General features: G+C 38.2%; 1 protein-coding gene and 1 pseudogene across 2 annotated transcripts; one reads left to right on the top strand and one right to left on the bottom strand.

The window, feature by feature from the left end:
* Nucleotides 1-6,386: 6,386 nt before the first annotated feature.
* LOC105086686 (vitamin D 25-hydroxylase) lies at nt 6,387-24,548 on the bottom strand. 2 transcript variants are annotated; one of them, XM_010977244.3, is made up of 5 exons: nt 24,292-24,548; nt 15,706-15,847; nt 12,083-12,715; nt 11,150-11,479; nt 6,387-10,316 (listed from the first exon to the last, which is right to left on the bottom strand). In XM_010977244.3, the coding sequence occupies exons 1-5, from the start codon at nt 24,514-24,516 to the stop codon at nt 10,141-10,143; spliced, it is 1,506 nt and encodes a 501-aa protein (XP_010975546.1). In that variant the 5' UTR covers nt 24,517-24,548; the 3' UTR covers nt 6,387-10,140. The 2 variants fall into 2 exon arrangements, with proteins under 2 accessions (XP_010975546.1, XP_064348620.1); XM_064492550.1 differs by having other exon boundaries at nt 12,083-12,306; nt 24,292-24,416.
* On the top strand, nt 7,090-7,339 carry LOC105086705 (small ribosomal subunit protein eS27-like; annotated as a pseudogene).
* Nucleotides 24,549-27,286: the final 2,738 nt, after the last annotated feature.

Genomic DNA, 27,286 nt, shown 5'->3' with positions numbered 1-27,286 from the left:
TCTAGAAACTTTTAGAAATGGGGAAGTCCAGGACTTAAATCTGCATCACAATCACCCTTGTTTACTGTGCTTTTCTTGGTAACCTCCCATAACTGATTCTCCCCACCTTGATCATCCTCTTTGTCTTTAGCTGAGAATGGCTTTAAGGTGAGGGCTTTAGCCATTTTGACTCAGTTTTCCTGATGCTTTCCCATGTATAAATGTTATCAAATTTTTGTTTGATTCTCTGTTAATCTTGCATATTAATTTAATTCTTAGATCGGCCACAGGAATTTAGAAGGGTAGAAGAAAATTTCTTACTCCCTGACAGCTCTTTCAAGAATGTTTTAGTGTTTTTTTCCACTCATCTTTTGCATATTCTTATGTTTATCCCTCGTATTTTATTTCTGTTATATTGAAAAATGGAACTTTCTCTTCCATTTATCTACTAATGGTTGCTGTACACATAATAGCTACTGATGTTTTGTCTTTTAATTTTATATCCTATTACTTTATCTTACTATTTTTCTCATAAATTATATGGGAATATAATAGTCATATTATCTGCAAACAAAGTTTTACTCTTTCCAGTTCTTTCACTCTAATGTCCTTGTATTAGCTAATACCTTCAATACAATGTGAAAACAGTATGGAGATAGTAGACTCATTTTTTTCGTTCTTAAGGGAATCCTCCAATATTTTCACATCAGTTTTGGAATGTGTACATATATATTAAGTATACACATATTTGTATATAAACACGTTTTATAGGTATAAATATGTATAGATGCATGTATTCACTTTATCAATTTGTATTTTATTGAACGTTGAATTTTTTCAAATGCCTTTTTAGCATCTATAAGCTTGTTCACATGCATTTTCTCTGCAAATGATTAATAATGTTTTCTAATATTGAACCATTTATATATTCACGGAATAAACTCTACTTGACCATAATGCATTAATTTTAAAATGCAGCGTTGGATCTTTCCTTAATAATTTATTTAGATTTTAAAATTTATAGCCGTAAGTTTGCTGTTGTTTTAATTCTAAAAAAGCATTCAAAATTTCCTTTTTAGTTCTATGCTCTAGAACAGTTCAAATAGTTTTCTGACGGCCACATCTTTGGCAACTTTCTCTTTTATGAAAACTGGTCTGTTGATACCATCTCTTCTAGGGTCAACACTGGTAAATTATATCTTCATAGAGATTACCCATTTCATTCAGGTCTTCAAACTTCTTTGCAATAAGTTGTATAAATCAACTTCTTATGATTATTAAAGTTCTGCTTCTGGATTATTCTCCTTTGTCATTTCATATTTTGAGTATTTATGCTGTCTTCCCTTTTTCTTGAATAATCAGGATAGCTACTAGTTTGATTAATTCCAGAATCATCAAACTTTTTTGTACAGGGGCCAAAATAAATATTTTAGGCTTTGCAGGCCAAGCATCTTATGTAGGTATTTATATATATAAAAGAGTAAAAATTTTCTACACAATTTTTATTACATTCAAAATATAATTATAGTAATAATTAAGTACTTTAAAAGAATACTGATCTACTAATAAAAAAGGAATTCTTTCTTGGGAGACAAAATTTTGCTTAATTGGGGTTCAAAGTTTGTGTTTCCTACTATTCAAAACATTACAAATGTCCATCTGTTAATGCTGATCTGTAATGAGATTCACGTTTCATATTTGAAAGTGCTTTTTTACACAGATGGGTATTGCCAAATACTGATATCATCCATGAGCATCTGATTTTAATCCAGTAAATTAATCACTGGGAAAGATGTATAGAATTCTATTAAATTCTCTGATATTTGCCTTTTAGCATGCCATTACTTTGGAAACTAATCACTTGCAATTAAAGGTTAGGTGGAAGCTCCTTAATTGCACAGTTAAACAATATGGATATTTTCTTTGCACTTGCATCCAGGTCCAAAAAAGAACTTCTGGAACTTTAGTTTGAGCTCACAAAATATATCTGCTGAAAAGGTGCATGCGAATGGAGGCCCCACTGCTTGTTTTAACTGCTGACGGCACAAGAAGTATATAAAGCAGCTTGACGTTACTTTGATTCAAAATGTTAGCTTGTTGTTGAAACGACTTCACCTCAGTATGTTTCCCATAAAAGCATTGTTTTGCCTTATAATTTTAGGATAAACTCATTAAGATCAAGTCAGCTGTAAAAGCTAATGTCCAAAGCCATTCAGCATTTGATAACATGGTTGCAGGTGGGTCTTCTCATTCAGAAAAATTTCAGTCTTGGCCCTGAGCTCAAAAATTTGCAATTAAATGTTATCACTTACTGCTAAGTCAGTGGTAGAGCAAGTCAGGACAGTCAGCTTCTATTTCCGACAAAAATTCACAAAACTGATTGATAATGGTTAAGTCCAGGAGAATAAATGAAGTCCACTGGTAGATTCAAGCATTTTCTGCAAAGTACCTACTGATAATACAATTTACACAACTATGCCTTTTTTTTTGCCCCGCATATGCTTTTACTATCAGTTGTAACACAGCAGATTCCATTTTAGGTTGTACTGAATTAGTGTTTTCTCATCTTCTTTGAAAATATCCTCTCCTATAGTTGTTTCATGCAGACTATTCACAGAGGCTAAATCTTCATACTTGGCATTGACTCTATGAATAAACAACTGAACAGTATTGGTAATAGCTCTTTACTCGTCAAGAGCCAAGGAAAACCACTCAATCATCTGCCTTGTTTTTTAATTGACTTAACTTTTCTCTCAGTGTCAGCACTGAGCAACGGTTCTCACTGAAGACTACAGTCTTAAATAAGTTTATTTTCTCTCGACACTCTTCTCTGGCTGCCCCAATTAAACACAATTTAATTAATTCACAATTGGTAAATGGCCTTCCTTGTTTGGATAACCGATGAGCCACTCAGAAACTTTGGTTGCAGCTTCATTTTCATTTTTTGAGAAGAAATTCTGCTACCATGATACATTCCATTTTAAAATTTCTAATTTTTCTGACCTTTACTCTCCTGTTAGGAATATTATGAGTGCTCAGTCGGCTAGTGCCAAAGCTGACTGTAGAGCTATGGTGTCATTTCACAATAAACATAATGTTTTGCCACCTACTTTGGTTAACAAAATAATCCACACTCTACCGTGCCTTAAAACCATGACGCTCAAAGCTCACTTTTCTCTCTCCTTTTGTTTTTGTTTGACATGATGAGTATGCATTGCTAATAAAAAGCAAATTAAAATTTTAAGATTATAGAAAATGTTGCTATATGGAGATATGCATGGTGCTAGAAATGCTGTCAAGTTATAACTGCATCACTGGAGTTTGTAGTGTGGCAAGCCGCATGCAGAGTGATGAGAGTGCCACGCAGTTTCTGTCACAATCACTCAACTATACTTAACTATGCCATCATAGCACAAAAAGCAGCTGTAAGCAATGTATTCTAAAAATGAGTGTTTCTGTCTTCTGATATAACTTTATGAACACTAAATTTGAAATGCAAAAATTTGTCATCTCTCACAAAGTATTATTCTTTTGGGGTTTGTTTCCAAACATTTAACATTCCAAACATTAGCTTGTACACCATACAAAACAGATGGTGGGCCAGATTTCACCTGTGGGGTATAAAATTACTGACCCTCGATCTAATGTGTTGATTTTTTTAAAAAGGATCAAGCTATTGGTTTTATTTTTCTATTGTCTAACTCATTAATTCCTGCTTGTCAAGAATTGTAATTTCTTCCTTCTATGTCCCTTTGGTTTGCTATTTTTTTCTTAAAAAAAATAGTATGCTTAATTCATTCACAACATTTAATGTTTTCATTGAAATAAGTATTTAGGGCTATGAGTTTTCTTATGAGAACAACTGTAGCTGTAGTCCATTGATTCTGATGTGCAGAGTTTTTATCAGTTTTCTAGAAATTCTGCAGTTTTGGTTGTATTTCCCCTTTGCTCAAAGATTATTTTACAATTAAAAAAAATTTCAAGACACAAAGGCAATTTTGAGTTCTGGTTTTGTTATTTTGCTCTTAATACCCATTCTTATTGCATTATGTTTGAATAATGAAATTTATATTATTTATACTTCTGAAATTTTTGAAAGTTCACTTTTGGTCCACTATATGGTCAATTTTCAAGAACACTATATGGCACTTATAAAAATGGTATAGTCTATTATCAGGTATAGAATTTAATGTATATTCATCAGGTCTACCTTACTGATTATGTACTATAGGCCCTCTTTTATCTTTTTTTTTGTAATGGAGATCCTGGGGATTTTTTTTTAAATCCATTTTATTTGTCATAGGCTGAGGGAAGTGAATTATTTTCTTAGTATTAATGTACTTCTACTCATTTCTCCTTGTACCTCTTGTCATTTTTGCTTCATGAAAGAAGCAAAAGTTATTTGGTATAATAGTTATTCATAACTATTGTAACTTCCTCAAGAATTAGAGTCTCTAGAATTAGAGAGTGCATTTCTTTGTCTTGCTTATGCTGTCTGCCTTAAATTCTTCCTTGTTTTATTAAGATTATAATCCTTGCTTTCTTTTTATATATTTGCCTGGTATGCTATGCCCATCTTTATGTTCTTTCTTTTTTTTTTAACTTTAGTTTTGTTTTATTGTTGTTGTTTTTAGAGGGGAAGTAATTAGGTTTACTTGTTTTTTTTTTTAAAGGTGGTACTGGGGGTTGTACCCAGGACCTCATGTATGCTAAGCAGGCACTCTTATCAATTGAGCTATATACAGCTCCATCCTTATATTCTTAACCTTTAACCTATGTTTTAGATGTCTCTCGTATATAGCATAATACAGCATTGGGTTTTGTCTGTGATCCAATCTGAATACCTTTTTAATAGGTGAGATAAGCCTATTTACATTTTTTAATGTGACTGTAATTAGGGATGTAGTTCTCTCATATTTGCTCTTTACCAAAAACTTAATTTTAGTTCTCTTGACATTTAGGAAGGTTTTATTTTTGATTTAGTGGTCATCTTTATGCTTATACTTTTATGCTTGGATGGTATCTGCTTCTCTTATAATAATAAAATTAGCTTGTACCTCTTCCTCCATATCCTCCACTACCCAATTTTAGGCAATATTCTATCATTTACTTTTTGTTTCTTTCGGGTTTTTTTTGGGGGGGGGGATAATTAGGTTTATTTATTTTAATGGAGGTACTGGGGATTGAACCCAGGACCTCGTGCATGCTAGGCATGCACTTTACCACTGAGCTATACCCTCCCCCTATCATTTACTTTTGTACTCTTAAATTTATTCAGACGTCTACTACTTGACTTGTCAGTTTTAAATTATATCCTTTGACTCCTAACTATTATATATGCAGCAATCAGAGAGCTTATTCTACTTTCTACCTTTTCTTCTTTTTTTTTATTAGATGCATTATTTCTATACTGTCAGAGTGTAAATTATTTACATGTTATTCTGTTACACTCATTCCACCTTTGTTTTAGCCTTAATTCTACAGATAAATATAGTCAATTCTTAGCACTAGCTGTTTTGCTGATGTTTCCCCAGTCATCACTTTGTTGATTGAAACTTGCCCTCACACCTGATTAATAGTTTGGGTGATGCAGAACTTCAGGTTCAAAATCAGACCAAATTAGGGGGCTGTCAATGTAGGGCACAAATCCCTATGTAGGAGCACCACCGTCTCCCAGACAAGGTACTCAATTTACTTAGACTTTTACTTCAGCAGTTGGGAACAGCACAAACAGGAAAACAGTGGGACAGGAGCATCAGCTTGATTTCTTTCCACTTTTGCTGTTCTTACCTACTCCTCTCCTTATATACATGTTTCCTCCATAGCCAAAACCTGTGAAGAATGAGCTCCTATCTCTACCTCAGGCTTTGTCTTATCTGTGGTTCCTTCAATATTATCCCATTTACCTTCCATCTTTTAGGACTTGAAAGTATCTGATTCACTATGGCCCTCCAAGGGTGTGGAGAAAAGAGACTTCCACACTGCTGCTGGGAATGTAGTTTGGAGCCATTTATGGAAAACTGTATGGAGATGCCTTAGAAAAACTAAAAATAGACTTACCATATGATCCAGCAATCCCACTCCTGGGCATAAATCCAGAAGAAACTCTAATTCAAGAAGATTCATGCACCCTAATGTTCACAGCAGCACTATTTACAACAGCCAAGACATGGAAGCAACCTAAATGTCCATCGACAGACAACTGGATAAAGAGGATATGGTGTATATAATAAATGGAATACTACTCAGACATAACAAAGAATAAAACAATGTCATTTGCAGGAACATGGATGGACCTAGAGATTGTCATACTGAGTAAGCCAGAAAGAGAAAGAAAAATACCCCATGATATCATTTATAGGTAGCATCTTAAAAAAAGACAAATTTATTTACAAAACAGAGACAGACTCACAGACATATAAAACAAACTTAATGGTTACCAGGGGGAAAGGTGAGGGGGAGGGATAAATTGGGAGTTTGGGATTTCCATACATTAATTACTATATATAAAATAAGCAACAAGATCTTACTGTATAGTACAGGGAACTATATTTGATACTTTGTAAAAGCCTATAATGAAAAAGAGTATGAAAAGGAATATATATACACACATATATACGTATAACTGAATCACTATGCTGTACGTTATAAAGTAGCAACACTGTAAACTGATTATACTTTAAAAAAAGGAAAAAAATATGGCCCTCCAACCCCATTCTCAATACCTTTATCTGTTTTTCTATCCTTATGGTTATTTCAAGGGCATTTGTGAAGAAATAAGTGTACTCAGTTGCCATCTTGAATCAGAAGTGAGATTTCTAACGTTCTAAGTTAGTAGCTCACAATTTGATTAGAGAGAAGGCACCCCTATTGCAGTAGATCTATAGTCTGTTACTACGTAGTTCCAAAAAATAATTATTTTCCATTATGGATTAATTACTGAATTTATATTTATATTTTTCTAAAGATGCAGTATTTTATTTTTACCATAGTTAACTGGCTCCAAACAATCAAGAGCTGACAATAAGAAAACAACCTTATAACTTGTAAAGCACAGTATAAAAGAATAAGAGATGGCCTTTCTGGTAGTGATGACCTCCCCACAAGAACATGCCTCTTGCAAAGAAGCTCCTTCATCCCTCTCCAGAAGAGAAGAGGAAACACAAGAAGAAGTGCCTGGTATAGAGCCCCAATTCTTACTTCACGGATATGAAATGCCCAGGATGCTATAAACACACCACCGAATTCAGCCATGCCATAGTTTTGTGTGTTGGCTGCTTTACTATCTCTGCCAGTCATAGGAGATAAAAAAGCAAGGCTTATAGAAGGATGATCCTTTCGACAGAAACAGCACTTTTAAAAGCACCCTGAATCATGATAAATGGGGAGCTATCCCAATAAACACATTTTGGATAAAAAAAATATATATGAGATAAAAAAGGGCATCCTGTACTATGAACTAGAGGAATCATTTCCCTGTCTGAATCCCTATTTCCTTGGCTATAAAATGAGCACATTAAGTGAGATTAAACACCTTCTACCATCAACAAGTTATAAATCTACATTTTTAAATGATTTTTATCAGGTTGGCAGTAACTTGATTAGGGAAAAGAAAAGCATTTCCTTAGACACAGGTAAAGAAAATAGTGTGTTCTCCATTCTGTGTAGATTGATGGAATTCTTAATCACCCTAGAAGAAACAGTGGTAGCATTCAAGAGCAAAATAAGGCCTCTGCAATTTCGATTATAATCTACTCCAGTTCACTACATGACTTTGCTCAGTAAGACCACCAAAACCCACAGGACACCCAGTCTATAGATTTCAATTTAGGCATTTATGCACAATACGACAGTAAGTAGGAGGCCCAGGGACAGGGCATTTCTTGTGTCATAGGAAGAGCAAAGTTCAAGGAACCACCTGAATGAGTATTACTGTCAAGAGTCATGGAGATAGGTTGGAAAGTTGCTCGGCTTAGCAGGTGGTCAGAGGGCAGTGAGGCAGATATTGTAATCAGTCTCCTAGTCAGTAATTCTTCTCTTCATAACTCTCCTTATTTTTGTTTAGGTAACTACACTAACCCCAATGTAGTACGTGTACTTTGAGCAAAGCCAATTCCATCACTGGCTCCAGTAGTCAGGCCTAAGTGAACCATCCTACTCACATGGCATAGTTTTTCTTTTCTTTTTTTTTTTTTAATGAAATATAGTTGACTTACAATATTATATTCATTTCAGGTGATTCAATATTTTTGCAGATTAGACTCCATAATAGGTTATTATAAGATAATGGCTATACTTCCCTGTGCTATATAGTATGTCCTTGGTGCTTATTTTATACATAGTAGTTTGTATATTAGTCCCATGTCCTCTTCCCCCTTCAGTAACTACAAGTTTGTTTTCTGTATCTGAGTCTGTTTTGCACATACATTCCACATATGCTTATATGTGGAATCTCATACAGTATGTCTTTCTCTGTCTGACTTACTTCACTAAGCATAGTATTCTCTAGGTCCATCCATGTTGCTGCAAATGGCAGGATTTCATTCTTTTTTCTGGCTGAGTAATATTCCATCGTTCTTAATCCAATTTGCTATTCATATGCACTTGGGTTGCTTCCATGTTCACAGACATAGTTTTAATGGATGGACATATAACTTATTTAGGACCTATGCAACACGAAGAGCAGTTCTGGGGGAACATCTGAAAAGCTCCCTTGCTCTCCCAGAAACAATCCAAGCTCACTCTAACTAAAGGAAGTGAGCAAAGCACATGAGTCAGCCTTAAGATAAAGCTGATATCATCCAGAAGGCAAAATAGAGGGATACGAAGAAACAGGATCTTTGACCATACCATGAAGCATCTAAGTCATACCTACTGAAACTACCATGCTACCTCTGAATTTTTCCTTTATTATTTATGTAAATTTACACAGGACTTCCCCCCCCCCTTGCAACTGGAAAAATCTTAATACCAGAGATGCAAAGACTCCTGATTTATCACAGACATTTGAAAATATTTGACAGATGAAGTCAAACTAAGATTAAATTCATATTCTTAACAGAAGTCATTGTTATGTGCATTTACTCTGAGGCTGCAACTATTCATGAGCTAAGCTACAAAAGCATGAATCCTTAACATACAACTTGTTAAAAAAAAAAATAAGGTATAGATGGGTGCTGTACACACCAGTTTGATCAGGACAGTCACAGTTTACATTTATTTTCCTGGCATAATAACTAACAGAAGCTCATCACTCTCAAGTTCCCCAATTTATGCAGTTACGTTGCCTCTAAAGCATGCTTTTTGAATGGTATTCTTTTTTTAGAAAAATAACAGTAATCCAAGGAAATGCCTAGAGATCTTGAAAAAGTAAAAGGATTCAATCTTTTAAGCCCTGTGACTGGTTTTGAAAAAAGTGGTACTAAATAAAAAGTCTGCCTACAAAGAATTATTAGCCACGTGTCATTTTTATTTTACATACATTATTGTAATTTCCTGTCTACTGAATTGCTGGTATGAGGGGGTCACAGAGACCCTCATTTGTAGGAAGAATGACTCAGTTCTTATGACGATATAGTAAGAAGCAAGATTTGAAAGCATTGGCAGGTCTTACATGTATAGATATTTATTCTATTATCTGCCATCATGTCTAAAACACCTCTGTAGTCCAAATTCATCTCCTTGGGTTCTAATTTCTTCTTTACTCCACTATTAAACTGGACTAGTACCACACAATCTATTCGGTGATAATACCTGATCAGAAGGGAGCTGGCGTTGGCATCTGGAAACAAAGCCCTCAGAAAGGAGCAAGTTGGAGTCAAGAAGGGATGAGGGGTTCCTGGTACTAAGAGGCTGAAAAGTCAGGGCATCCATGACACTCCTTAGTATCTTAAGAAATAACTGTCACATACACCTGTTTTCCTCAGAAAATTCTGCCTTATAAGTCATTAAAGGTTGGAAGAAATAATAGCTAATGCTTACTGCTGCCTGTAGTACTTCTGTGTGTCTGTGTCTGTGTTTTGGTGGTACTGTTTTTAAAGACACATCTGTGTTCATTTGGCTTTATGATACTGTGATGCTTGTCCAAACACGCACATTGATTAAACAAGGTTTGGGGTGAGGCAAACGTATAGCTTTGCTACACAAAACACCTGCGCACCTTCAGCGTTTTTCTGCACAGATAAGGTAGGGCTGGGGTTGCAAAGTCATACCTAACCTAGGCTTCAGATTTGGAACCAGTTCATGTGGAAAATGCAAGCGAAACCGCTGAAGAAATGCTGTAAAAAACAGGAACATTTCTATCCGAGCCAGCTGTTCTCCAAGACAATGTCTTCTCCCTAAACATAAAGAACAGGCATAATACTTTTTAAAAATCCACGATATTTACCAAAATTTATGTCTAATATGTATCATTCAGGAAATCTGGAATTTAAAGAAAGTTAAAAGGAGTTATGTTTATCAAAGGATTATCTTTAGCCCCCCAAAATAGAAATTGGCACTTCAGCTCCCAGAGCCTATTTCTTTACCTTCTTTTGTCAGGTCATGGACTTTTGTAAGCTTATTAGTCCCATTCTCTGCTTCCTTTGCATGTGGCAACAGAGCCTGAGACATGCTATGAAAGATCTGAGGTGTGACATTTTGGTCTATAGACCCAGGATAAGCTCATTTCATTTCAAATGACTGCATGTGTCCCTTTTCCCAGTGAAAAGAAGAATTTTCAGTTCATCTTCCATGGGTCTTGTGATCTGTGTATTTTTTCACAGCAGAAGCAATGGTTCTGGAGATGAAGTATAATAATGGAGAGCCAAGAAAGCCGATTCTAATTTCACTTCAAATTATGCCATTTCTCTCCCTGAGTCTTAGTTTCTCTAGCTGACTTCTAACTCTGTGAGTTTTGATTACAAGCCAAAAATCCACAAGCAAGAAAGTTTCAGAAGCCAGAGCTTCTCAATAGTTTCTTTCTAGCTGCTAAATTATGGCTTGTTTATTTTGAGTAGAAACAGGTGTTAATGACACCTACCTAAACCATTCTCTCCTCTAAAAGCCAATGCTAAATTTTCAGAGTTAGAATATTAATTCTACAACAGAATGCTTCAGATTAAGATGTTACATGTGATGAGTCATCATTATACTGTGTCCTAAAGTTATGCCTCTGTGAAAGTTCTCTTACCTAGGGAAAAGGGAACCAAAGCTTCCTTCCTGACAAAATGCCCATTGCTGTCCAGGAATCGTTCCGGATAGAATATATCTGGGTCTCTCCAGTACTTTTCATCAAAGTGTACAGAATAAAGATTTGTAATTACTGTTGTGCCTTTAGGAATAGAATAACCACGTACAACTGCATCTTCAGAAGTTGCGTGGAAAATCCCTAATGGCACTATATTACAGAATCTTAAAACTTCATGCAAAACTGCCTCCGTATAAGGCATTTTGCATTTGTCATCCCAGGAAGGCTTTCCACTGGGTCCTATAATTAAATCAATCTCTTTCTGAACTCGTCCTGTAAGAGAAAAAGTGTTCAAGTTATTATGCAATTCTTAAGATTATATCTAAAATAATTTCCCCTTGAGATAAAGCAAAGGATAACTTACAGTAAGCCAACAAAGTATGGCTACACCCAGATTCAGATTTTTCATTATCTGAGAGTTCTATTTAAATACATGCCTTATATCTTATACAACTAGTAGCCAATGCTCTGAGTAATTTTGTTGTGAAAAACACATTGAAAGTAATAAAAATAAAAATTAAACAAACGTAGAATTATAATAACATCACTCTCAGCAGGAAAACAGTGAAGCATAAAAACTTGAATTAAAAAAACAGAGTTCAGATCCCAGCTCAGTCACTTCTAAGTGGCTGAACTTCAGTAAATCAGCCCCTCAGTCTTTTCCCTCATTTATAAAATAGGTATTATAAGACCTATCTGAAGTTTTTACATGAATTGAGATAATAGTTTTGAAAACGTTATAACCATTGAATGTTTTTCTTTTCGGCTAGCATAGCAGGAGTTCCTAAATAAAATGCTTTGTGCACGGCCAAAGACTCTAAAACATATATGAGCTCTAAATGTAACAACAGACCTTGAGATCAAGAGAATCCTCACCTTGAATGTTAGGATAAAGGGCCATGAAAAGAACTGCCCACCGTAGCACATTGGTTGTAGTTTCAGTTCCAGCAATGATGAGTTCACCCACAGAAAAAATGAGGTTTTCTTTGGAGAAAGTAGATGATGGATCATTTTTACCTTGATCCATCTCATCTAAATAAGCATCAACAAAGTGCTGAGGTAACCGAGGCTTTCTGTTGATGGAAGCTTTTTCAATAAGCCTGGAGAGAAAATCATAAATCACATCTGCATTTCTAAACAGCTGTTGATGTTTTCCAAAAGGTAGGATGCCAATCCATGGAAAGGCATTATAGAGGAAGACTGAGGCGCTGGCAGCTAGTTCCACATTTTCACTAAATAACTCAATCATGTGCTGAAAATCAGTGTCTTCATAAGTGAATCGTTCTCCAAAAATGATCAGATTGGTTATGTTTGAAACAGCATTTGTTATTAATTGTTTAAAGTCAAAAGGTCTACCACTGTACGTTTCAATAGCATCAGTGAAAAACTTGGTTTCTTCTAAGATTTTAGATTCAAAAGACTTTTGGCCATATCCAAAACAGCGAAAGCTGTTTACAGCTAATCTTCTGTGATCAACCCATCCTCGGCCATATCTGGAATTGAGTAAGCCTTGGGGGGAAAAGAGAATATTGAACAATTTTATTACTTCTACATCCCTGTATCTAGCAGCTAAAACATGCTATGAAAGAGGAAAAAAAAAAAAAAAGGTGATTAGTCATTCTTCTCCAAATTATCTTTCTATAAAACTAAAACTAAACTCAGTGGTTTCCCTGCTTCCTGTTCTCTACTACTCGTTAGTCACGGAATATTATAAACAGATAAAGCTTGCCTATATTTCTTATCTGGGGACAGGCAGAAGAGACCCATAATCCTATAATCCTCCCACCACAAGAAACTGGACTGTTTTGTGTAACTCAGCCTGGGTGAACTAGGCCAAGGTGACTTTACTGTTTAATTTTCACTATAAGCCTAATTTACAAAAGACAAACGACGGTGTGTTCTATGGGCAAAATTTTATCCTGGACTAAACACACACCTGAAAATCATCCTTCTGGGATTAGGCATTTTCTGCTTTAAGGAACTAGATTTTAGAAAACAAATTTCTTCGTGTTAAAGGCATATGCTACATAATAATATAACTGGCAGAGGCAAGTTATGGATGGCCTGTATGAGGTGCCAATACATTGGAAATATGCAAGCCAAAAGTAGGTGATAGGGACTGAATGCTTGTGTTCCCACAAAATTCAAATGTTGAAGCCTAATCCCCAATGTGATGATATTAGGAGGTGGGGCCTTTGGGAGGTAATTAGGTCATGAGCCCTCATGAATGGGATTAGTGCCCTGTGAAAAGTGATGATTGCTCTTGGTTATGTGAAGATACAGGGAGAAGACAGCTGTCTGCAAACCAAGAAGCAGGCTCTTTCCAGTCACTGGATCTGCTGCAAACTTGATCTTAAACTTCCCAGCCTCCACATTTGTGAGAATAAATGTTTGCTGTTTAAGCCACTCAGTCTATGATATTTTTGTTATAGCAGCCCCAACTAAGACAGAGGACAAACATGAAACTCAAATTTCTAATGTTGATACTGCTTGCTTAAAATTTCAGTATCCACTGCTGTTCTGATATGTCTACTATGCAATATTTTCCCTTTAAATCTACTATCAAAAAAAAATCTTCAGCATATATTTATATAATGTGTAGTTTACTCAGAGTTTCATTCATAATTGGTACATAGGTGTAGCTATGATGAAAAATGTCATGTTCTCTTACATGAAGTACCTATGTAATTTACATTCTAACAACTTTTGTGCAAGTTTTTGAATTTGGAGCTTATGATAAAGTTAACCATATATAAGGGGGTCTTTAATGCAATGCAGCAATCCTATATTCCATAGTCCATTCTCTTTTCCATACTCTCAGGTGATTATTCCTTCAACACGTATGTATGGAGCTAAAGTGTCACAGATATATCATGATGTGAACAAAAGAGGCAAAGTTAGTTTCTCATTGACTTTACATACTAGTGAGGAGAGGTAAACAAATAAATTATATAGCAAGGAAGGAGATATAGGGTGGTCAGGAAAAGTCTCACTGAGGTGACACAAGTAAAGACATGAAATAGGAGTGAGTCCAGAAGATATCCAGAGAAAGATCACTGCAGGTAGAGAACCAGTGCAAAGGCACTGAGATGAAATCAAGTCCTAGAGAAATATATGCATATGGAACATGTGCATAACATGTGCTTACAGTTACATACAAGGAGGTACAGAGGAGCCTTATTATAACCCTACACTGGCCAAACTATGTGCCCGGGCATGGGTTGAACCCACCTAAAGGTCAACTTTTTCCTATTCAAACAGTGGGTTGATGGTGGCTCTGATTTCCCAGTTCCAAGTTCAGTGCATATGCATCTTAAAATAACACATTTAATTTTCTACCACATTTAATTTTCTACCAATTTTTCTCTTACTGTTTTTTTGAAAATCTTAAGTTGAATACTTATTTTACCTTTCTTTATGATAAAAATAGTCTAACCTATAAGTGTATAGCTTCAAAAAATGTATAATATACACTTTACCCTAACTATTACTCCGATCACATGATTCATTTTCATAATTTCTTCAAAGGTCTTCTATTATAATTGTGGTATAATTTCTTCTTTGGGCCAATTATTATTTAGAGGAGTGTTTAAGAAGCTGGATATTTGCTTTTATTTTATATTATTGCATTCAAGTGTCATCATATTCTGGCCTGAGAATTTGGCCTTTGAAACTGGTTTTTCTTTGCATCAGTTGATTTGCTTTGCAATGTAATACGTGGTTAATTTTTATTTTTTTTTTCTTTTTCAGTCAGTGTCATTATTTTTAGTCTATGTAACCAAGACATTGTTAAATTTTTCTTTGAAATAAAGTGTGAAACTCTCATTAAATTGGGAAATTTGAAACAGCATCATTATAAAAACTCTTCTATTAAGCATGAAAACGGACGTATCTGACGTCAACATTCTATTTTAGGCTTTCTGTTGCTGCTTTCTTCTCATCAATTCTGTGAGTGTTCAGCCTTTCTCCCTTGGTGAGCATGAAATCATCTGACACTAATCAGCACTAAACCACATAGAATACTAGTCCGTTACACAAACCCCACAATTTTTCATTTACATATCACATTGATTAGTAGTTAAGAAAGGCTGCTTCAGGTTCTCTATAAGCTTATGAGCAAAATGATAGTAAAATGTTACCAAGCACTCAAGACTAGCTCCAAAGGTACTTTTGATTCAAGTGTGTGGGCACATGTGTGTATTCTTGACTTGTTTCACAAAACCTGTACATATTAAGTGCTAATTCTTTAAAACATTATTTACAATATTTTATTAGAACTGGATTACAACAGTAGGATTAGCATGTACTGGTCTCAGATATGAATGTAATGCAGCCAGAAATGTCCTCAAATACTAGATTCTGTAACTAAATTAACTAATTAATAATTTCTTGTTAATCAGTACAATAGAATCCAATCTCTGTGTACTAAATTTGCATAAAATAAGAAATATAATTTAAAATAGTTCAGTAAATCACTAAATAGGTTAAAATAAACATACCTCCCATTTTTGTCATCTTCATGAATATAGGAAGGCATGGTCTGTCTGCAAAAATTTCACTTTGATGAACAAGGCATTCCTTTACTACATCATAGCCATTTAGAACCACAATTGATATACCTCCAAGGTGTAGACTGAAGATCTTTGAGAAGAAAAGAAAAACATTTAAATGGCAAAATGTATGGAGAAATATAACCACAGAAACCCACATGTACTAAGCCCAGCTCTCCTAGTTATTTGTTACTTCCCTGAAAATGTTGGCATTTATTAACCAACTGACAATGTTTAGAGTGCTTTCTCTCTACAAGGTATATCAAACACTATGATTTCATTGTGTACTCAATAACTCAAGACATAACCTTATAAACGATGCAACGGAAAGAGTATGACTCAGGAGGCCTGGGTTCTAGTTTAAGCCTTACCTTTAAACTGAGATAGGATACTGGGCAGAACTCTTAACATTTTTGGATTTCAGGGCTGCCATAGGAAAATCAAGAAATACTGGATTTATATGCTTGTTTGTTTATTTTCAGTGGAGGTACTAGGGATTCAAACCCCGACCTTATGCATGCTAAATATGTGCTCTACCACTGAGCTATACCCACCCCCAGTGATTTATATGCTCTTTTAAAATTCATTCCAACTCAAACATTCAGTGATATCTCAGAATCTTTATTTCCAAGATGAATGAGGAAGTGGCTCCATCTATATATCATTTATTATTCCAGGTTTAGGTAGAGGAGGGTATTGTCAAAGGCCTGAGAGACAATTTTTGAAGTATAAAAATGTTAGGGCCCAGAGGGAGGTGCCAAGATGGCAGAGTAGAGAGACTCACAGCTCGCCCTCACCCACAAATATACCAAGAATTACACCTACAAACCCACTGATTCGCATAGAACACCTACTGAACTCTGGCAGTGTCTCTTCCTTCAAAATACAGGACGATTCTCACAAAATCTGACAAACAGCAAGCTCATACTTTATGGCATAGGGAACTATATTCAATATCATGTAGTAACTTATGGTGAAAAAGAATATGAAAACAAATATATGTTCGTGTATGACTGAAGCATTATGCTGTACACAGAAATTGACACAACACCGCAAACTGACTATACTTCAATTTAAAAAAGTATATATATACACAAGAGGGTAAAAATTTTGGGGCCCAGAGCAGGCCACCCAGAAATGTGCCTCATGGTATATTAGTTATTCTGAATCAAAGTTACTGAAGAAATGTTACTCTCTTTTCTGTCTCTCTGAAGGCAGGAAATGAATCTCATGTGAAAGGTATACTCCCTGCATCTGGAGGTAGGTCACCCTTTTGCCAAAGATAGGGAATTCTGGCCAAGAAGCCTATATAAACAAATCTTGTTACTTCTTTAATTTACTGCCCCAAGCACAAATTCTGTTTAGATTCTTCACTAACTAGGCACCCAAAATGGAAGTTTCTTTGTCCTGTCAATTCCTTGCAAAATTACTGGGTCTTTGGCTAAAAAGTCCAAATTCTGCCTTCTTTGGCCACTTCCTAGGTCCCATTTCTATGAGACCTCCATGCACATGAATTCAAATGTGTTTCTTTCTCTCCTGTTAATCTGTCTTGTATCAATTTTATTATTAGTACAGCCACAAGAACTCAAGAGGAACAGAGGGCAAAATTTCCCCCTCCTCAACAAAACATACTGAAACTCATAGGCTCATTTGTATTCGAGCCCCTGAATTCCATGAAGTTAACAAAGAGGGCCCTACGGAATCTGACCTTGGAAGAAAGGCATTCACCACACAGGCACAGGTGGTGTGCTAAAAGAATAGCCATCCTATTCCTTGCTGGAGCATCTCATGTGTTCCACCACAGGTTCGCTTACAATGTCACACCTCTTATCTAGCTAGCCCTATTACAGGGGCCTAGTCCATTGAAAGAACAATGCTATCTTATCAGTGGGATGAGAAGATTGCTTATCCCCATGCTCTCTAGGGTTGGCTGGGAGCTTTTAAGAACCAAAATACTGAGTCAAGCCTCATCTCGGTGCAAACATGTGGTTCACACTACTTTGGGGGGGTTGGGTAGGAGGAACCAGGAGGCTTAGCAGAGAACTGAAGTTCAGCAGAAGTAGTCACAGCAGCAAAGTGATAAAGACCTCCAGGGAGTAACAAACTCAACCAGCTGAGCAAGTCTTTGGCACAAGGATGGCCCTGCCAACCAAGCAGTAGGTACATCCAGAACTTTGGGGAAGGAGCACGGGCTGCCTGCTACAAGCAGTGTTATTGGTCAAAATTGGCAGTGTAAGAGTTTCAGCACAAAGGAAGTGGTTACCAGCTGAGCAAAGGTGGGGCTCTTTTGGTTCCCAAAGCAGTAATGGGATCGTCTTAAAGTGCAATTTTAAGCAGATATAAAGGAAAAACTCCTCCTGTGTGTTTCTCAGGACTCTATTACAACACTTATGACACCAGATGCGAGGATTTTACACACATCAAGCATTCTGGGTCACCAGCTGGGTGTCCTACAATTTAACTCAACTCTGACACTATCTACCTGGAGAAAGTGTCAGATTCCACAAGTTAAGGGCTCAGTGTCACAAGAACACTCTCCTATTTCAGACTCCAATCACAAAGTCCAGGTTGTTACCAGTGCTTCTGGCCAAAAGGCTATAAATCAGAGGTTCCCATGACCTCCTCCTTGAGTTTGATTAATTTGTTAGAGTGGCTCACAGAACTCAGGAAAATATTTTACTTATTAGATTACCAGTTTCTTATAAAAGGATACATCTCAGGAGCAGCCATATATATGGAAGAGGTGCATAGGGCAAGGTACGAGGAAAGCGGTGTGGAGTTTCCGTGATCTCTCCAGGCATGTGAGCCTCTGCTCACCCCAACATGTTCACCAATTCACTGACATGGAAGCTCCCTGAGCCCTGTAATTCAGGGATTTTTATGTAGGTTTACCTAGGCCTGATTGGTTAAATCATTGGCCACTGGTGACTGACTCAACCTCCAGCCTCTCTCCCTTCCCCAGAAGTAAGGGGAGTAGGGCTAAAAGTTCCAGCCCTCTAATCCTGGTGGTTCTCCAGGCAACAAGCTCTCATACTTAAGAATTTTCCATTAATATTAACATAAACTCTGAGGTGGGTGAAAAGGGCTTGTTATGAATAACAAAAATGCCTTTATTGCTCTCAACACTTAGGTTATTCCAAGGGTTTTAGGAGCTTGGGCCAGGAAAGGTACAAAGACTAAATACATATTTATTATAAATCACAATATCACAGAAGAGTTAATTAAAAAAATGGCATTAGTAAATAGGCAGTGGTCATAATGCAAGAAAAGAAAAACATCCTCAACTTTGTGATTGATTTCAGAAAGATGGGATTAAAAATTGTGTTAATATAAAAGCAGAACAAACAGGTGAGTTAATTTCAGGGCAAAACTGTCAGGCTATGGACACTAGCCTGGACACTAGGGATTATAAAAACTGAGAAGGAGCCATAGCTTAAGAAAGTCGTTACACAATCCACCTTTACTCAAATAAGATGGTTCTCTACTTGAGGGTGAAACTGTGGAAACTATTACTTGAACTAGCATCTATTTTAGTATATACTATTTTCAAGGACTTTTGGTAAAGGTTTGTGAATCAAATTGTAAAAATTCATCCTTACACTGCTTTGATCTATGGAAGGGTTCAAGATTAGGTTCATATATTTTTTATTTATTCAATAATTTTTAGTATTATTATGGGCTAGTTATGATGCTGGCAGAGACAGAAAAAGGACCACATGAAACAGTTTTTTGCCTTCTACAAGTCAGTCTATGATCTTCAAGTCTCTTCCCTCCCCTCAAACTAGCTCTACCCAGGATTTTTCACTACCTTAGTTAACGACCATTCCATCCAACCTTCCAGGCCCCAAACTACCCAGGAGCTGCCCGCGTTGACTCCATTTTTCACCCAAGCCCCACATCACTGTTCAGTAGTCATAATGTTTCAACTTTCACAATGCAGACAGAATATGACAATTTTTTACCACTTTCGTCATGATACTCTGATCCTTTATTTCTCGCCTATGTTATCTCAACAGCCTCTTGTCTCTTTACGGGTGATTCTCAACATGGCATACTCCTGCTTCACGGCCTTTGTACTTGTTCCCTTGGCCTGGAATATTCTTTTCCTACATATTCCCATACTTTGCTCCTTCACTTCCTTTAATTATTTGCTAAGATGCCTTCTTTACAGTGAGGCCTGCTCTAACCCGTTTAAATTTCACCCTCTAGCATTCTCTATCTCCCTTACCCTAATTTAGTTTACTTCATACTCCATACTCTAACATATTATATACTTTACTTATTGTGTGTATATTGTCCCTGTCCCACTGTAATAAGGAAGAACAAATCTGACTACATATTAGATCTATTTGTTTTACTTTAACCTTTATATTTTATTGCTTTTGCTTCAAGTTAAGAATGTTGTTGATAGCCTGAAATATACAGGCTAGCTCATTCTCAAGGTTCTGGCCTTAAAGGGTTTAACACTTCCATTCATATAGAGATTAAAAGTTGCGGAACAGAGAATAACATCTGTCTTATATGTTTAGAGGAATATCATGACCAGACCTACATAGTCAGCTGCAAAAGCAAAGCATTGTTTTATCCCATCTAGGGTCTGGCCTATACCAAGAAGTTTGCAACAACCAGCCACCTCCCCCAACCACCTTTTAGTATAAAAGAACTCTGAATTCTAACTCAGGCAACGTGGTTCTCTAGGACAATAGTGCCTCATCTTCTCAGTCAGCTGGCTTTCCAAATAAAGTCCTTATTCCTTGCCTCAACACCTGGTCTCCAGATTTACTGGCCTGTCATGCAGGGAGCAAATAAGTCTGGGCTCGATAACACGGCTCCCCTCATTCCCTCCACTGCTAGGATGTAAGCTACACAAGGGCAGGGATTTTCATCTGTTTTGTTCACTGCTATATCTTCACACCTAGGATATTACATAGCATATGATAACAATTGATAAATATACGTTGAATTAATAAATAGTGGTGGAGACACACATTTAAGTATATTATTACAACACTTTGGGCTAAGTGCTAAGAACAAAGGAATGTAAAAAGTGTTGCTGATGAAAACTGATAATTGCCACATGCTGGGAATACTTCCCTTGACTGCCATACTGCCAAACCCCACCAAGTCTTTAGGGACCAATCTCTATCAAGCATTTCTTGGTGCACTCTCTTTTTCTGCCTTAAACCAACACAGCACATGCTTAGAAGCTCCCATGGCACTTATTTACTACTACTTAAAACCAGAAGTATTCATATTCCTGTCTTCTACTTGCCTACTAAATTATAAACTCCTTAGATTCAGTGATTTCATCTCTTTCATCTTTGAACACTCCATAGAATCTCATTCAATGCTTTGCATAAATCTCAATAAATGCTTACTGTATAAGTAAATTATAAGCTGTCAACTCCACTTGCCTCAAAGTAATTACTTTATTATCCTTACGTGCATTACCTGAAAATAACCTATAAAAAGTCCTCTTACTAGCTTTGCTAGCTAGGGAATGCTTCTTGAAATCTAGGTTAAGATTAGTCACTGCAGAAGCTTACGCATTCAAAGCGAATCTCCAAGGAAATGGTAATTCTCAATGTGGAACATTTCTATATAAGACTGTCTTTAAAATGACTGTATAAGACTTGAGGACTGGCTGTCTTCCTTTCAAGAATTATGAAGGAGAACTGAATTCACAGACTTCATAAAAGCAGATGTCACTTGAAGTGATCGTCGTTTCTCAGAAGCAATTTTAAAGTCCAGGGCTTTTTTCCTCTGAGCACACATCTCCAGATCATCAAGTGGAAAAGTAAGATTCTTTTTGTAAATAAGACATATAAACAACTTCCCACAACCTTCTAGAAGTAAAGGAGATAATAGTTTCCTCCCATTTCCAAAAAAAGGTTTGGTATTTTAACAAACAACTCATACAAACTTTGAGACTGTAAGAATTGGAAAATATGTCTAAGATAATGGGAGACCTGTAGAGGTATTTCACAACCAAGATAGAGAACAACTAGCTTAAAGAGTTAATACATTAACTCTTTTCCACTTAAGTCTAAGGCAGAGTTACTCAAACAATGTCTACTCTTCAATGCACACATCCTTTCCACTTCCGTTCTTTTTTCTTTTTCTTCTGCCCCTCTTGCGCCTAATAGCACAGGTTAACTCTATTTGATTTTACCACTTTCAGTAAAAACACCTCTTGGTAAAGAACCATGGTTGGCTCAAATACCTGTACCACCAGGAAAGCTGGTAACTCATGCCAAAATCCATTAAACCAGAGTTACCTATCCCAAGATGCCACTCTTCCAATACATTTATACTTTAATTTACAATCTATTGTTTGTAAGCAGAAAGGGCCAGGGGTCACAGGAGAAAGAGAATGAGGCATGGCTTTCTTGACGTAAGAGAAGTCATTTTTGGCCCAAGCCATTTTGGGATCTAATACTAGCCACAATGCTTGCTCTTGAAAAGGTTTCAGTAATAATGATTTTAAGGAAACAAAAGAATGAAGGACTGTTATCAGGCAAGAGAAGTAACAATAGCAAAGATAATATATCAGTTGTAAAGACTCCCAGTTGTTTCAATGGTAAAGATTAGCCTGAAGCACTCAACCACCAGATCAACTGGAATCTTAGAGATGATGTTGACCTTTTCTGACCCTTGGGACTTCAATCAACCAAAGCTTGGTCCTTTGCCCCAAATCTATGCTGAATTTTCCTGCTCAAGCCGCTTCATGAATATGCATATACCGTCCAAGCATTCATGAACATGATGTAACTTGGTTTAAACTTCCCCAATTTTAGTGTTTAGGGAGGCACTGCTTTGGGAAAAATCCCTGGATTCTCCTTACTTGCTGCAAGTAATAAATCTTTTCTTCTTCTGATCTTTGCCTTCGTTGTGTCTTTTGGCTCCACACTCATCAAAAGGCAAACTCAAATTTTGGGTAATACTTCTTGTAGACTTAGACTACCCCCACTCCCAAAAGAATGTTCATAGTAAACACAGAGTTTCTTTCTGTTCAAATACCTACATGTGAAAAACAATTTCCAATCCTGCATGACACCACTGCTTTAAAAATACTACTTTGTAGACCTAATAAATTGTTCTGTAATTAACAACCAAGAACATCTGAGTAGCACTTAACAGTATTCAATTATTATTACTATTATTATACGTACCAGGGAAATTAAGACTCAGACAAGTAAAGGTCAAATTTTATCAGATGAGAGAGAAAATTCCAGTCTTTTACTTTCACATCTTATGATTTCTCTAGAATATTAATGATGCTTTGTACCAACATACCAGAGACCACACATATTCACTGGAAATCATGGAAATACACTCAAATCTTGAAGAAATGGAGGATGGGGGAAAAAAACCCTAAGAATTATATATATTCGGTTTATCTAAGTCCAGCCTCCCTTTAGCAATGTAATCATCAGTGAACTGCATAAACCTAGAATAATTCTTGTAAAAACTGGTTTAAAAATGGATGCTGTACTTTTCCTTCAAAACACTCACAATTTGTGGTCAATCGTTAATTTTTTTCTCAGTAGGCTGTAATCCCCTAAAATCGGGTTGTGACTGCTTTCTACCCCTTCATCCCCAGCACCTGTTAGAACCTGCATGGTTGTTTCCTATTAAGAATGGATTCAAAACAAATCAAGTGAGCCAGGTCAGTGCCAGTGTTTAGGAAACTTCTGCCTCCTTCTGAGGTCACGACACCCTTCCAAACGCAAGCTACTGTCCTGGCCCTTTCCCCCTGCTAGTTAGCAGCTGTATGGCTGCCTGCAAGTCACTCAACATGTCTGTGCTGCAGTTTCCTCCTCTGTAAAACGGGGATGGGGGGGAAGGAACCAGAGCACCCGCCCCGCCTGGGCGGCTGAGTGGACGAGCCCGCTTTGGAGGGGCGGCTGGTCCACCGCAGGCGCAGTCTCAGTGTTTGCCGTCGGGACGCTCCTGGCTCCCGGTGGGACTCGGCACCAACTTTTACTCATTAATTTATTCGCTCTTTCACAATTATTTCCCAGAGGCCCTCCCCTGCGCTCTCTAATCCTCACAACAGACGTCTAGACCAGCCGTTCTCAAGTGCAAACATCCAACAAACTCTTATTAACCATTAACTCTGTCTTAGAATTCGGAAGCCTGGTTTTCCCGAGAAGTCTTGGGTGGAAGGGAATCTAACCTACACGCGGTACGCGGCTCCGTGGAGGCGAGAAACTGAGCGCTGGGGCTGCCCGCTGAGGGGAGCAAGGTCACGCCTGACGGGGCGGACTGGGGACCCCATTGCGCAGGCGCGGGAGCACCGCCTCCGCGCCCTAAGGGGCGTGAGGATCCCGCCAGGACCCCGCGGCGTCGGGCAGGCGGGGCTTCCCCGGCGGCAGGGCGGCGTCGAGAACCTCGCCCCCCCGAACCCGGAAGCGGGTTTCCCTCCAAGCCTCCGGCACACGGAGAGGAGCCCCTACAGCTCGTGCCCACGAACGTCAGCCCACCCGGAAGGAAGGCCCGGGCCCTCCCTGCCCGCGGCCCGTGGGGCTGTACCTCGCCGTACACCTGGCTCTGCTTTTTCATGTAGACATGAGGGAGCTCAGCTGAGGCGGCCAGCGAGTAGATGTTGCCGATAAACGGCAGCCCCGAAGGTCCTGGGGGGAAGCCAGACGGCCGCCTCTGCTTTAGCAGCTGGCGGACCCCCAGCGCGAAGAGCAGCAGGAAGAGAGAGCCGCGGAGGGCCGCAGCGAACGCCTCAGCATCGGGAGTCTCCCACATGGCCGGGGCCTGGGGTTCCTAACCCCGGCAGCCCTGGGACCCTGAGAGCGCTCCAACCTCGCCGCGTCCCATTGGCCTGATACCCCGAGGTCCCGCCCCACTTCCATGGCCATTGGCTGGCTGGCTGAGCGTAGGGCCCTCGGGCGGGTTACTCCTGGCTTTTCCCAGCGCAGAGTCAGCTCTGTGGAGGCGGGCGCGGCCGTTTGGGTTTGGGAGCGGTTCTGGGCAGGGCTCCCCCCTGGCTGGGAACCGAGCAGGGAGGCTGTTGACACCTGGGCCTCGGAGACTTGACAGCACCACCTCCCTCAGTGGGCCAGGCGGATCCTGCTTCCCTGGCCTACTGCCCTTTCTCTGGGTACCTTTTTAGGAACCAGGCCTGCTTATTTCAAGATGAGAAAAACTAGGGAGATTACCAGCACTGCAGTCTTTAGCAGAACCTGGTTATCTTTAGAATCTCCATTAAAGAATTGACCCATCAACATAAAAAGAAAATAATCCCACCATTTGGCCTTTTACTCATCTGTTCTTTGGTCCTTATTTTATAAGGTGTTTTTGCATGTGATTCCTGAAGAATTTTAATTACGCAATATTTAGGGAACCTGAGTTAATCATGTATCTTTTCACAGCTTTCTGGTTGTCCAACTGGTTACTTACTGGCAGTCACACAAGACTGTTCTGCAGTTGCCCAGGGATTGTTCTTACTGTTGAAACGTTTTGCCTTCACTACCTAAAGTTAAGCAACTTATTGCCAACTTGGAAATTTGTATTTGCTATTTCTGTTTCTATTCCTGTTTTGCATTGGGTAGTTTACCCAAAGCAATAGAGATAATATGTGAAAAGAGCAACAAAGTCCCTACTGTCCTAGAACTTACATTCTTGTGAGAGAGAAGAGGAATAAACACGTAAATAATTTTAGATAATCATAAGCAGGTGAAAATAAAAGTGTGTTATAGAGAATGCCTGGGCATGGGGAAATGCTCTAGCAGGTGAGAGATATCAAGAAAAGTCTCTTCAAGAAGATGCCATTTGAGGGAGCTGGAGGGGTATAGCTCAGTGGTAGAGTGCATGCTTAGTGCAAGAGGTCTTGGGTTCAATCCCCAGTACCTCCATCAACAAGAAATAAATGACATTTGAGCTTAGATCAAATGATAAGAAGCTGTATTAGTTTCCTACAGCTGCTATAATAAATTACCACAAACAGTACCTAAAAACTACAAATTTATTATCTTACTGTTTTTGAGCTCATAAGTCAAAAGTGGGTCTTGCTGAGCTAAAACCTAGGCGTCGGTATGGCTGCATTCATTCTAGAGGTTTTAGGGAAGAATCAACTTTCTTACCTTTTTCAAATTTTAGGGGATACCCACATCCCTTGACTCACGTCCTCTTTCCTTCATCTTCAAAGGCAGCAAAATCTCACATTGGATCTCACTGACTCTCTTCTGTCCCCTTCTCTGCCTACCTTCTGCCTACATCTACTTTAGAAGGACACTTCAATTTGTGGTTACATTGGGCCCACCTGGATAATCCAGGATACTCTCCCCATCTCAAAGTCAGCTGTTTAGCAACCTTAATTCCATTTTATTTCCCCTTGCCATGAAACCTAACATATTTTGGTTCTGGGAATTAGGATGTGGACATTTTAGGGGTGAGGGAGGATCCAGAGGGGAATGTGGGGGGAAATATTCCAAAGAGAGAATGCCAAGAGCAGAGGCTGCCATGTACTAAGCAAACCTTGTCCTCTGGGAGTGTTTCCAGTCTCTCACTTTCTATACCTCTGATGCAAATACACTAGAGCTGAAGCCAGGAAGTTAGTTAATCTTAGAACTTTAAATATTTTGAGCTCACTCTCTGGTCTATGGACATCTCTAGTGTCTGAAGGTATGTTTCCCAGGCTCTCCAGCCATGGAATATCTACCTATTGCCTATTACAAATGCCTGATATATTACCTTTAGGGATTCCTTAAAATTCTTATTACTCAAGAATCTTCTAGTAAAATGGAAAAATAATAAGAGAGTTGATCATTGCTAAACTTAATCCTCAATGTTTAATCAAAAGTCAATGGAGTTGGCCTAGGATGGATATTGGCATTGCAGGTGGGCCACAGTGATGCTGAGGCCCCAGGAATGTGGGAGTGTCACCTACCGGATGTCTGAGGTCAGCCCTGCCTGCCTTTCCCAACTTCATCAGGCTTGCGTTGTCTAGACTGGCTATAACTGTTACGCAGTATGGTACTCAGTTCAAGAGTGGCCCCTTTCCGTCATCTTTTTCAAAAAAGATTATTTTCCACTCTGAAAATATGCTCTTATTCACTTAAAAGTAAGGAGCATTTCTCCTTTGACATTCTCCCCCTGCCTACGTTAGCAGAGGAGAGCTGGAGCCCTGACAGCAGCCTGACTCACTAACAACACTGATGAGATGCCTCCTCCCCACCCCTACTGCCCCTTGGGGACACTGTGTGTGGGAGGTTGTCACGACTCACTAAAAGTCTCTGAGAACACAGATCCTTCCCTGTCATCATTTTCATCATTAAGCGTGTTCTTTCAGCGCTCAGCAAAGAGAAATAGCTCTCTTTGTTTCCCCTCCCAGCGTTTGCTCTTAGAGTGATAGAAAACAACCTATATTATGTTTGTGGACTTTTATCAGGACAAGGATGTTTGGTAGAACAGGAAATGAAGGACTTCTCTGTTTCATGGCAGCGATCTGGTCTTTAGAATGCTGGGTGAAATGGGTGCCTGGAGGAATGTGAAAACCCTATACATGGCTCTGACC

This window comes from Camelus dromedarius, chromosome 12 (assembly GCF_036321535.1).
Source record: "Camelus dromedarius isolate mCamDro1 chromosome 12, mCamDro1.pat, whole genome shotgun sequence".
Taxonomy (NCBI): Eukaryota; Metazoa; Chordata; class Mammalia; order Artiodactyla; family Camelidae; genus Camelus; species Camelus dromedarius.
This window is presented reverse-complemented; position numbering and strand designations above follow the sequence as displayed.